The sequence below is a fragment of the Oryx dammah genome, unplaced genomic scaffold (assembly GCF_014754425.2).
Source record: "Oryx dammah isolate SB20612 unplaced genomic scaffold, SCBI_Odam_1.1 HiC_scaffold_6, whole genome shotgun sequence".
In the NCBI taxonomy this organism is placed as follows: Eukaryota; Metazoa; Chordata; class Mammalia; order Artiodactyla; family Bovidae; genus Oryx; species Oryx dammah.
In genome coordinates, this window is record NW_024070190.1 from 29,264,775 (window position 1) to 29,277,907 (window position 13,133).

General features: G+C 35.6%; 1 protein-coding gene across 2 annotated transcripts in view; it reads right to left on the bottom strand.

Moving 5' to 3' along the window:
- Positions 1-761: 761 nt before the first annotated feature.
- Positions 762-13,133, bottom strand: part of ADK (adenosine kinase) — a 536,287-nt gene continuing 523,915 nt past the window's right edge. Inside the window, exon 11 of one of the 2 annotated variants that reach the window (XM_040242473.1) lies at positions 762-1,568. In XM_040242473.1, the coding sequence (XP_040098407.1) occupies positions 1,444-1,568 (125 nt within the window). In that variant the 3' untranslated portion in view covers positions 762-1,443. The remainder of the gene's footprint in view (positions 1,569-13,133) is intronic. The other variant, XM_040242472.1, reaches the window with a different exon arrangement.

Genomic DNA, 13,133 nt, shown 5'->3' on the forward strand with positions numbered 1-13,133 from the left:
GGGTGATGAAAGTGTTCTTGATTTAGATATTGGTGATAGCTACACAACTTTGTGGATATACTAAAACCTACTGAATTGTATACTTTAAAATAAAAAATTTTATGGCCTATGAATTGTATCTCAACAATGATAAAAAAGATTAGCGTAGGAGACCTAAAAGTCTTCTTAAACATAAAACAAAAACCTGAACGCTTTTCTATGAACTCAGTTTTATAACTATGATTTTCTTCTTCTTCAGTAACAATAATCATAATAGTAGGTTCTTATTAGACTTGTAACAAGCATTTTGTACCTAGAATCCCCTCTTGAATCATCTCAGTGACCTCATACAGAGGGATTATGATTCTACTTTATAGAAAGGAAATTGACGTTCAAGAGGCTAAGTAATTTGCACAAGCTCTTATCAAGGTAAGTACGTCTGACTCCAGAGGTTCCATTTTTTTTAAGATTTTTGGGGGGTGGGCGTTGTGCTACACAGCATGTAGGATCTTCATTCCCTGACCAGGGACTGAACCTGTGTCTCCTGGAGCAGAAATATGAAGTCCTTACCACTGGCCTGCCAGGGCATTCCCCAGAAGTTATATCACACCATTCTGTCTTCCTGAAAACAGTGGCTTACTGGTCTCCAATACTAAGTTATTTTTCGATGTGTTATGTTGTTTTTTCTATCTCCATAAACAGATCAGATATTTCAGGACCCAGGATTAGACAGTTATCTTTCTACCTTAGTTTGCTGAGTACAGGACAAAGACAGAAAAAAAGCCCTTTATGACAAGTTTTTATTTGTATCAAATACAGAGTACCATAAGTAAATATAAGATTATGACTTGAATATTGTAATATAGCTTATAATTTGGCAAATTAATTATCCAAAATTTATTACATGTTTGAGTACACACTGATGAAATTACTTGGCATAACTTGGAAAGATAAATATTTCTGTACCTTATTTAACCACTTGTCATGTATATATGTGATACATATATGAACACATGTGTGTGTATATGTGTATAAACACACTTCTGAATTAAATATACTTGTATAAAAGCTAAAAGATTTATGTATTATCTTTAATTCCTTAAAAAAATCTATTATATTAAATTGCATCTGCATTCAAAGCAGAAATGTAAAAAAATGATCACTTTGCTTAGTACACATGAATTTACAGTGTAATGGAAAATGAAACAAAAATTTCAATTGAAATACTATATTCCTGTTTAATTGACATTTACCTGGCACTATCAAACTACAGAAATAAACCTCCTACTTTAGGCTGTTGAGAGAATAAAGATTCTATTGTGCATTACTGTACCCTAAATTAAGAATCAACATTATTATAGTAGGAAAGGTGGCATTTAATTTTCTTCTTGATTAATATGGGAATTCTCAGGAAACAATCAGGGCAGTGTCTGTACTCCTGGGATGCAGTTTCATGCTTTTCCATCAGTGGAAGTCTGGCTTCTCAGGAAAGGTGCAGCCAGTCCTCCTAATTATGATACTTGCAGCATAGTGGCCAGCACGGATGCATTCGGTTAGGGGCTTGTCGGAGACCAGCTGAGACAGAAAACCTGGAACACAGAAGGGAGAAACCTGAGTATTGTGTAATAGCATCAGAAATGTCATATGGGTCAGAATAAAATATGGTCTACGTACCTATGCCTTTCTTTAGTCTTGACAGTGAAGTGTCAAACCTCCAGGGTTAGAGGGTTCTTCCCTAATAATTCTTTTAAAGAGCTCAAGTTGGGACTTAACAACTCATCATCAAGTCAATCTAGTCTTTCTAGGCATAAACGATCATGCTTTCCTTTAACTTTGAGAGTAAAAGGTTGTAAGAAAGAATTACTGGCCAAATAGTATTATCTTTGGTCTTTACAGCTGAGTAATTATGAGCTATACCTCTGCCTATCTCTCTAAATTCCTTCTGTATTGCTGTTAGAGAATTGTTATTTAGGAAAAACTCTATCATCTGGATATCTCTCCAAGAACAAATCTGAGAGTTGAAAAGTTATGAAGGACCTTTTATATACCTTTTTCACTCCCAGAAGTATCAGGGAAATAATATCTAGAGTCAAGCACCATGGATCAGTTTGACATTAAAATAAATATGATTAGATAACAATGCTGAGGCCTTTTGCTCCAGATCAAGATGAAATAAAGAATCAGATTTACCCTTTCTTCAGAAACAACTTTAAAATAAAAACAAAGTATATGAAACAAAGTTTTTCAAATATTGTACATCAGTCACAAAAGATACATGAAAGAAGGGAAACAAATGAGGAAAACTACCAGGCCACGATTCACGGAAGGAAAACCTCGGCAGAGCCTGACAGTTACCGAGTTGAGAAGATGGAAGTAGGAATCATAGTACGATAAACATTTATACAGACTGAGAAGGAAAAAAAAAGAGGAGAGACATAAATGGTCACTACTGATAATAAGAGACATCATATCACTATAGCATCTATACACACTAAAAGGATAAGGAAATGTTATTAACAACTTAATGCCAACAAAGTGTTATAGAACTATAAGGTGTTCAGATCTGACAAGTAAGACAAACTTCTGGAGATACACAATCTATCAAAGCTCACTCAGGAAGAAATAGATAACCTGAATAGCCTTGAGTTTATGAAACAGTTGATTTTAAAATTAAAAAGCTTCCCACAAAGAAAATTCCAGTTCAGATGGTGTCACTGCTGAATTCTACCAAACAGTTAAAGAAGAAAAATAATGTCAATGTTATCGTTCAGTCATGTCCGACTCTTTGCGGCCCCATAGACTATAGACTACCAGGTTCCACCATCCGTGGGATTTTCCAGGCAAGAGTACTGGAGTGGGTTGCCATTTCCTTCTCCAGGGGATCTTCCCAACCCAGGGACTGAACCCGGGTCTCCCACATGGCAGGCACTGTAGGCAGACGCTTTACCGTCTGAGCCACCAGGGAAGATATACAAACTCTAGAAAACTAAAAAGGATATTTTCTGACTCACTCTTTGAGGCCAGCTTTACTCTGATAGTATAATCAGAAAAGATGCAAATATTTTAGCAAATCCAATCCAATAGTATATTTTAAAAGATAAAAATTCATGATAAGGTAGCATTTATCCTAGAAATGCAAGGTTGGTTTAACTTTCAAAAATCAATCAGTGTAATCTACCATATTAACCAGGAAAATCATACGGTCATCTTCATAGATGCTGAAAAATCATTTGATGAAACCCAAGATGGATTTCTAAAAAAAACTTTCAACAAACTAGTAACAGAAGGGAACTTCTATGAAAACCTTGCAGTTAATATCATTCTTAATGGAGGATGATGAAGTGTTATTCCCCTTAGAATTAAGAACAAGGAAAGAATGTTTGTTCTTAAACATTGTACTGTAGACTCTAGCCCGTGCATTAAGGCAAACAAAAGAAAGAAAAGGCATCAAAATTGAAAATGAGGTAGAACTGTCTTCATTTGCAGATGGCATGACCACCTATATCTATGGTTCTCAACAGTGGTAATTCTGCCTCCTGGAGAACAGGTGGCAATGTCATACTCATGCCAGAGGGTGCTAATGGCAACTAGGGGGTAGAGCCCAGGGATGCTGCTAAATATCCTACAATGTCAATAATACCCAAACTGAGAAATCCTGGTCTATATAAAAATTCCTATGGAATCTAGAAAAAAGTTAACTTGAACTACTAAGTTAGTTTAGTGAAGTTGCAAGATATAAGATTCCTATACAAAAATCAACTGAATTTTTATACTAGTAATGTGTGTCTATATGGCAATTGTATATGCCAGCAATGAACAGTTAGAAATTGATATTAAAAATACTCTTCACCATACTACCAAACATGTGAAATACCTAAATCTGACAAAAGCTATGTAAGACCTCAGCACTGAAAATGACAAAAAAAATGCTGAGAAAACAACCCCAAACAAACAAAAAACAATGCTGAGAGATAAAAACAAGCTAAGTAAGATGAAGAGCTATAAACTGTTCAGAGAACAGAAGACTCAACATTGTTATCAGCTCTACTGATTCAATGTAATATCAACCAAAATTCCAGCAAGCTTTTCTAACAGAAACTGACAAGCTGATTCTAAAATTTCTGTGGAAATGCAAAGAATTTAGACTAATCAAAACATAACACTGAAAACAAGAGTACTTGATTTAAAAATTTATTATAGAACTAAAATAATTTAGACACTGTGGTACAGGTATTAAGATGGACAAATAAATCAGTGAAACTGAACAGACAATCCAGAAATAAACTTACTTCTATGTGGCCAACTGATTTTTATAAAGGTATTAAGCAATTCAATGGAGAAAGGATAATCTTTCTTTTTTTCCATGTTATTATAATAGACCTCTTTTTAAACAAATGTTCCTAGAAGAGCTGGATGGGCCGTATGTGAAAACATAAAAAAACACATACACTTCTACCCTTCTTCACACCAACCACAAAATTAACTTGAAATGGATCATAGGTCTAAATGCAAGAGCTAAAACTATAAAACTGAGAAGAAAACTTATGAGAAAACCTTTGTGATTTTGAACTTGCCAAAGATCTTAGGACATAAAAAGTGTAAACTTTTATGAAAGAAAAAATAATTTTGACTTTGCTAAATTAAGCACTTTTACACAAACACTTTAGTGAAGAAGATAAACATGTCAAACAAGCACAGGAAAAGACGTTCAACATTATTATCTGTTAGAAAAATGCCACCATGAAATACCACTGCCCATCCACTAGAAAGGCTAAAATGAAAGAAAACTGACAAAACAAGTGTTGGCAAGAGTACAGATTAACCGAAACTCTCAAATGCTGATTGCCTGTGTGTGTGTTCAATCGCTCAGTCGTGTCCAACTCTTTGCGACCCCATGGACTGCAGCCTGCCAAGCTCCTCTGTCCATGGGATTCTCCAGGCAAGAATGCTGGAGTGGGTAGCCACTTCCTCCTCCAGGGGATCGTCCCCACCCAGGGATCGAACCTGCGTTTCCTGTGTCTCCTGCACTGGCGGGCGAATTCTTTACCCCAGAGACACCGGAAAGCCCAAAATACTGATTATGAGACTATAAGACTCTTTTTAAAAACAGTTATCAGTGTCTTAAAAAGTAAAACATACACCTATCAAAAGACTCAGTCTTTCTATTTCTAGGTATTTAACCATGGTTTGTATATGAATGTTCAGCCCAGCTTTATTTGGCATAGCCCCAAATTGGAAATAATCCAAATAGTACGGACGCAGTAAATGTGTCCATAGTGATGGTCCATGGGTGTATACATAAGTCAACATTTGTAAAACTGTACACTTTAAACATGTGCAGTTTATTGTCTGTCAATTATACTGTAATAAAACTGCATAAAAAATTGTTGTAGTTACAAATAAGATAGTCAAGAACAGAAAAATCTGGGGCTACTTCCCCTCTAAGGAAAATCCGAGATGCTATAGCAGTACTCAAATACGCAGAAGAACAGATGATAATGAGAAACTGTTCTGTAGCCAGACTTTTAGGCCTCATAGGCCCTGGGCAGCTGGGGGGTTAAGGTTAATTTAAAAGCTGTGGTATAGTGACCTGTAGAGAGCATTGTAAGAGATTTATGTTCTTTCTCTTCTACCATTCTGACCACACAGGCTTCTCCCTTGTCAGATTTGGGGAATGCTGTATCCAATAAAATAAATAAGTACGCCCAACTGAAGAATAATTAATTTGGTTAATGGAGTGATGTATTTTGAAGACATTTGCTTAGAATGTGAAATCACTCTCTCAAGAGGTTTAGTAAGAGTATTTTATCATTGAGTTTTCAGGTAACAGTCAAAGGTCAATATTAACTTTCAGCCAAACTGTGAGACTAAACTGTTCAGCCCACACAGTGAATGGAGCAGATGCCAAATTCAGTCAGATCAGCTTACAATGGAAACACGTCTATTAGAAGACTTATAAGGAACATCTGTTTTCCTCATTCCTCCTGGTATGTTCTTTCTGAGAAAAAGAAAGCTTATGTTTATGAAATATTTTTGAGAAGCATAAGTACCAGCATCCTCTTTATAATAGAAGAGCTAGTTGATGATTGAAGTGAAGTCCCCTGAAGAGACATTTGCTTTGACAAGTGGAAAACCTGGATGGAGAAAAAAAGCTTAGACCTTTGCCCTGAGTGAATATCAGTTCTTTAACAATCTATTTTTAAATTCTCACTGAGATGAACTACAGATGTTATATAATCAGTTATAAGTTGAACCTTCATAAAGTAGCTGATATGAGTCTTCACAAGTTGTACAAAATAGTTTAAAAAAAAAGGAGCTTATATTTAAAGAATCATAGGAAATTCTTTCATAATAAGAATTAAAACATTCCCAAGATACCTTTTTTATTGCATAAAATATACATAACCTCAAAGCTACCATTTCAACCATTTTAAAGTGTACAATTCAAGCCATTAAGTCTATTTGCAATGTAGTGTAACCATCACCTCTATCAATTTCCAGAATATTTTCATTACTCCAACAGAAACTGTATTTATTAAACTCTCCATTCTCTCCCACCCCTGGCCTTTTGTGTCTGCCTTACTTCACTTAGCATAATGTTTTTCAGTACAATTTTTTAAGTTTAGATTTTTATTATTAGCTGGCCTAAAATGTATTTTTTAAAAACCACATTTGGAAATAATTTCGAAGTCAGAAAACTTGCCAAAAAAAGAAAGAAAACTTGCAAACAGTGCAAATAGTATCCATATATCCTTTACCTGGATGTACTTATTGTCAACATTTTGCTCCTTTTGGGCCCATCTGCTCTTGTATAAAATTGTATAAAACACAATTTTCTCCACTGAACTAATTGAGAAGAAGTGGCATTTGTCATGCCCTTTACCTTTAAATCTATCTATACATCTTTCCTGAGAATAAGGCTAGTCTCATGGATAACCATAGTCATCGACTTCAGTAATACTGTTAGAACGGTGTTATCTAATTGACTGTTCATATTCCAGTTTTGTCAATGACCCATTAATATCCTTCATAGCATTTTTCTTCCATCTAGGATAGAATTTAGTCTAGGATTTGTCATATTTTTAGTTTCCTTTATCTTGAACATTTCCTTCGACTTTTGTGACAAGGACATTTTTGAAGAATACAGTCTTCCCCTATTCCGTATTTAATAGAGTGATGCTCATTTTGGTTTGTCTGATATTTCTTCATGATTAAATTCAGATTATGCATTCCTGGCTAGAATACTAGAAAAATTATGTTGTGTCCTTCTCAAGGGTATCACATTTAGGAACACATTATGTCTGGCTGCTATTCACTGGTGATAATTTTGATCACCTGATCAAGATGTTGTCCTACTTCTCCACTGTATAGTTATATTTTCCCTTGCATCTAACAAGGAGTCTGCTGGTAGACACTTTAATACCAAGCAAATATTCTGCTCCCTATAAAGAATCCCAGTCCCTTCTCCCAAATTTAGTATTCACTCATAATTCCTAACTGAAGCAACTTAAACCATGATGATTTTCTAACTCCAGCACTCCCTTCACATTTACTAGTCAGCTTTCAACATTCTATATGCAAGAGCTTATCTCTTATCTCATTTACTATTTTTCATCTATTTATGTATCAATAGGGAGGCACAGACTTTTATTTTTTAATCAATGGTTTATAATTCAATACAGCTCTATATGGTGCTCAAAATGTCCCAGTTTTTACCAGTGGAAGCACCTTAAAGCTGGCTCAGGTGTCCTTGGATATGCCCCTCATACTATCTTTGAGTACTTCCTTACTTTTTGGAATTATATTATTGGCTCATCTTAAACTCACCCTATCTCAGTCTTAGAACCTGTCATTTTTCCAAGGATACCTATTTCCTATTAGGGTAAAATGGTATTAGAGACCACAGTGTGGGAGGTAGGTGCATTCTTTGCTTCTAGACCCTGACAGCAAATGGAGCTAGGAAGTATGTACTTATACACATGTACAGATACAGATACACATACATACTTACACACATAAATGTGTATGTATGTATATACATGTGTACACAAACCTATTTTAGAAATTGAATTGACACCAATGCTTCCAGTTCCAATCCATCCTTATAGCGCTCTTTCTTACCTTTCTCCAGTCCATTATTATGATTCTGTACTTTTTTCCATAGTGAAAACCCTAGCTTTCAACAATATCAAAATATTTATTGGCTCAGTTTTATACTATCTCCAAAACAGCTTCAAAATTGCTTCACTACTAATTTTACAAAACCCCGAATCTATTAAAAACAGTTTAGAATCGGTTTGCTGTTCTCCAATGTGCTCAAATACTGTGTTCAGTATGCTCTTTAGATTGGTTCTCCTTTTTACTCCACTTCAGAATTGACAGGTTGTTGCTGAACCACAAAAGACGCCAGGTCTCTTGGCCTCCAGAGAAGAATTCAATCCGGGCCCGAGACAAGCCTTGATCGCTCAGAGCTTTTGTGTAATAAAGTTTTATTAAAGTATAAAAGAGATAGAGAAAGCTTCTGACATAGACATCAGAAGGGGGCAGAAAGAGTACCCCTTCACTAGTGTTAGGAATGGAGTTATATACTTTTAATTAGCTATTACAGTGAATCAAAAGAATGTCTGGAGGTTGTAAAGACCTTACTAGACCCACTCCCATAATTTACATTTTAAGATAACAGGATTAGCAAGAAGGTTTTTTCCAGAAACTGTCCTTAAGCAGGATACATTATTGTTATATAATCCTAAGGAATGTAGAGGGAAAAAAAGTTTGTCCTTTCCTCCTCCTTGAGAATTCCAGACCCCTCTCTCCCTGGGGACCCCCAAACTTATCAGCCTGCCTAGGAATTGACTCTCTCAGAATGGTTCACTTAAGACCGAAAAAAATGTTGGGGGTCACGATTTCAATTTTCATCCCTCACTTTCATCCTTATTAACTTAATACTTTTTAAAAAATATGTAGAATATTAAAAATTCTAAAAAAGGTATGCTCAGAGAAGTGTCACTTTCCTTTACCCTATGCTCTCCCCATTGGGGGTACCCAATTTCACTGTTTTTTGGTTTGTCTTCATGAGAAATGCTGGACTGGATGAAGCACAAGCTGGAATCAAGACTGCCGGGAGAAATATCAATAACCTCAGATAGGCAGATGACACCACCCTTACGGCAGAAAGTGAAGAACTAAAAAGCCTCTTCAAGAAAGTGAAAGAGGAGAGTGAAAACGTTGGCTTAAAACTCAACATTCAGAAAACTAAGATCATGGCATCCAGTCCCATCACTTCATGGCAAATAGATGGGAAAACAATGGAAACAGTGACAGACTTTATTTTGGGGGGCTCCAAAATCACTGTAGAGTGACTGCAGCCATGAAATTAAAAGACACTTACTTTTTGGAAGAAAAGTTATGACCAACCTATACAGCATGTTAAAAAGCAGAGACTTTGCCAACAAAGGTCGGTCTAGTCAAAGCTATGGTCTTTCCAATAGTAATGTATGAATGCGAGAGCTGGACTAAAAGAAAGCTGAGTCTCAAAGAATTGATGCTTTTGAACTGTGGTGTTGGATAAGACTCTTGAGAGTCCCTTGGACAGCAAGGAGATCTAACCAGTCCATCCTAAAGGAAATCAATCCTGAATATTCACTGGAAGGACTGCTGCTGAAGCTGAAACTTCAATACTTTGGCCACCTGATGCAATCAACTGACTCCTTTGAAAAGACCCTGATGCTGGGAAAGATTGAAGGCGGGAGGAAAAGGGGACGACAGAGGATGAGATGGTTGGATGGCATCACCAACTCAATGGACATGAGTTTGAGTAAACTCCAGGAGTTGGTGATGGACAGGGAGGCCCGTTGTGCTGCAAGCCATGGGGTTGCAAACATCTGGACATGAATGAGCAACTGAACTGAACTCCTGTGTTTATTTTTATAAAAGTAAGCAGATATCTGTGCATTTTCTTATTTCCTCTTTTTTTATACAAAAGGAGTGGCATAGAATATATGCCCTTTTGCACTTCGCTTTTTTTTTTCACTTAAAATATCTCTTGGCATCACCGCATACTAATACATAAGAGATTTTCCCCATTCTTTTTTACAGCTGCAGAGCAGCTTATTGTATGGATACACCATAGTTCATTCACTCCATCTCCTATGTGTGAATGTTCACCAGTTTTTAACGCTTTGAAATTACAAATAATTCTGTAATGAATAACATTTTGCATGTGTGCTTTTGTGCTGTTGGGTGTGTGTATCTTTCGGGTAAATTTCTAGAAGTGGCATTTTGGGGGTTGAAGGATAAATACGTAAGTAGTTTTGTTAGATACTGCCAAATTCCACTCTCTTGGGGTTAAACCTTTTGCATTTCCACTGGTAATGTTTAATGAGCGTTTTCCCACAATCTCAATAACACAGTACACTGTCAAGCTTTTGATTTTTTGCCAATCTGATGGGTTAGAAACATATCTCAATGTAAATTTAATTTGCATCTCTCTTACTAGGGGGTGAGATTGAAGACCTTGTTCTATGTTTAAAAAACTAATTTCTTTCTGTGAATTGTTTTTTCTGATCTTTTGCTTATTTTTCCGTAGAATTTTTGGCTCTCCCACCCCAATTTTTTAAAGTTCTCTGTATTTTTAGGATATTATTTCAATAAAGTATTTTTAGGTAGGAAAAATACAATATGCTGTTAGTATATACAAATACTGTGCCAGCAAGTAAACAGAGTGCTTATTCATATTTCATTCACTGAATGTGATGAATTACAAAGAGTGAGGCTAGAAGACACTGTAGCAGATAAATACGGCGTGCATATAAATTAAAAAAGAATTTTGTACTCTTTCAGTAAAGACTCTGGGCCAAAGAAGAAGTAAGAAGTAAAATTTTAAATAACTGACTTGGCATGGGTGTCCAATATGAAAAAGTACTTTAGAAGCTCTTTGTGGGGAGGCCATTAGCTTATGGTCCTTGTCAGTATATGTTAAAAATGAATAGTAAGGCTCTGTGTATATGCCTTTCAAGACAGCCATGAGAACAGGAACAGGAGGCATACACTGGTTGAACGAGAAACAGCAGTACAGGTTTCCGAATCAAGAACATGCTGAGGCAGTGGTTGTATGTTTTAACTTGAGTGCCTTCTTTCTGTGACTCCTAACTTCTCTTTGATCCTTTCATGGACAGGCTTATTCCAGGGTCTCTCCCACTTTTGGTCATGTCATGGACCTTAGGTCTCGGGCTGCTGAGGCACAGTGTACCTGAAGGCTTCTCACTGACACTGAATTTGGTTCCTAGGGCTCTGAATCTTGGAGCAATCACAGACCCAGAGTCCTCAGAATAAACCTCAGTCCATTAACAACCAGTATGGTTTATTATCTTCTGGTTAATTTCATTTGGACTTTTCTTTTACTGCTGTTAAAGAGAGTGGTCAATTTTGGCATTCAATCAGCATGAATTCAGTGTCTGAGATTAGACCTGACACATAATTTAAACTGTGCTGAAAGGAGTACCAAGTTTTTTTTCTCAAAGCATATAGAGGTGTGATGGCTAGTGTGGGCAAAAGGCAATGAGATTTTCTAGCTCAAGTTTTCCATTACATGTAGTTACTGTAGAAAACATACAACATGTAGAATTTTCTTAGTGTCATCCATAGAAAACAGAAATATTGTCAGTAACTATGAAAGTCTTAATAAAGACACTTAGGAGCCAGGAATATTTTAGAAGGAAATGAATGAAATCTACAAGTCAGTATTTTCTTTTTCATATACAGTTCTTTCACTAATATATTTCATGGTGGCTAGAACTAAAAACCCAGTAGACTCCATTCCTGTTCACTCAACATTCACAGTAAAAGTATGAGTTAGCTTTTCTGATTATCATCACATACGGCTACATGGTTTATGTTAAAAAAAAAAAAATCCAACAATTCAAAAAGGTGACCAGCTAAATCCATGCAAAGGAATTACAGAAAGCAGTTAACTAAAATGAGTTAGATCTTCATTAAGCTGCTCTGAGACAATTTCCAAGATAAAAGTAAATGAAAACTCAAGTAAGCCCAGTATACTCTCATTTGATGAAAACTAGGATATGTATACATATACAAACTTGTACAAACACAGAATATTTATGGGTGGATTCAATAAATACCAGCAACCAAAGCTACCTCACAGAGGGGAATTAGAGGACTGGGGTGCAAGCAATGCTTACCTTTCATTACATATAAATATAGTACTTCTATATTTCCTTTTTGTGCTGTTGTATTTTCTACTGCTTACAGGAATTATTTCTGTAATAAAAACTTCACTAGAAACATTTTCCTATATCTTTAAATATCCTTAGAGACCATGCATTTTAAATGAAGATGCAGTATAATTTACTTAATCCTATTACTGGATAGTTAGGTGTATTTCTAATTTTTTTTACTACTATAAATAACACTGTAGTGAGTATCTTTATAACATTTTAATAACACTTATTGTGCACAATTAAAAATTTTAATTTTCTTGGGATATATTTCTTGATGGGTAATTAATTTTTTTAATTAATTTTTTTATTTATTGAGATGCACCAGATCTTGGTATATGTGGGATCCAGTTCCTTGACCAGGGATAGAACCCAGGCCCTCTGCATTGGGAGCTTGGAGTCTTAGTCAATGGACCACCAGGGGAGCCCCAAAGGCAATTAATTTTAAGGCTTTTTATTCATATTGCAAAACTCCTTTTCAAAATGATGTTATTAATGTATATACCCAATAGCATTCTTGCTATAAAAAATCTGTTTGATAACTTAAAAAGTGAAAGGCAGAATTTTGTTTTAACTTTAATTTATTAGGGAGGTTGAAAATTTTTTTTGCTTATATGCCTACTGGCCATTTGTATTGCTTCTTTTTATGAGCTGTCTGATGACAGCTTTTACTTGTTCTCCTACTAGAGGATTTCTCGTCTATTATTGATTTCTAAAAGATATTCTTCCAGTTTGTCTCCTATTTATGTTGAGAGTACTTCCTGTTATTTTGTCACTCGCCTTAGATTGCCACATCGATATATTTATCTTTTAATAGTTTTTTCCACTAAATTTGAGTCGAGACAGGTCTTCCATACCATGAATTCAGATAAATATCAGCTCGTATTTTCTTTAGTTCACTGATGGTCATTTAATTATTTA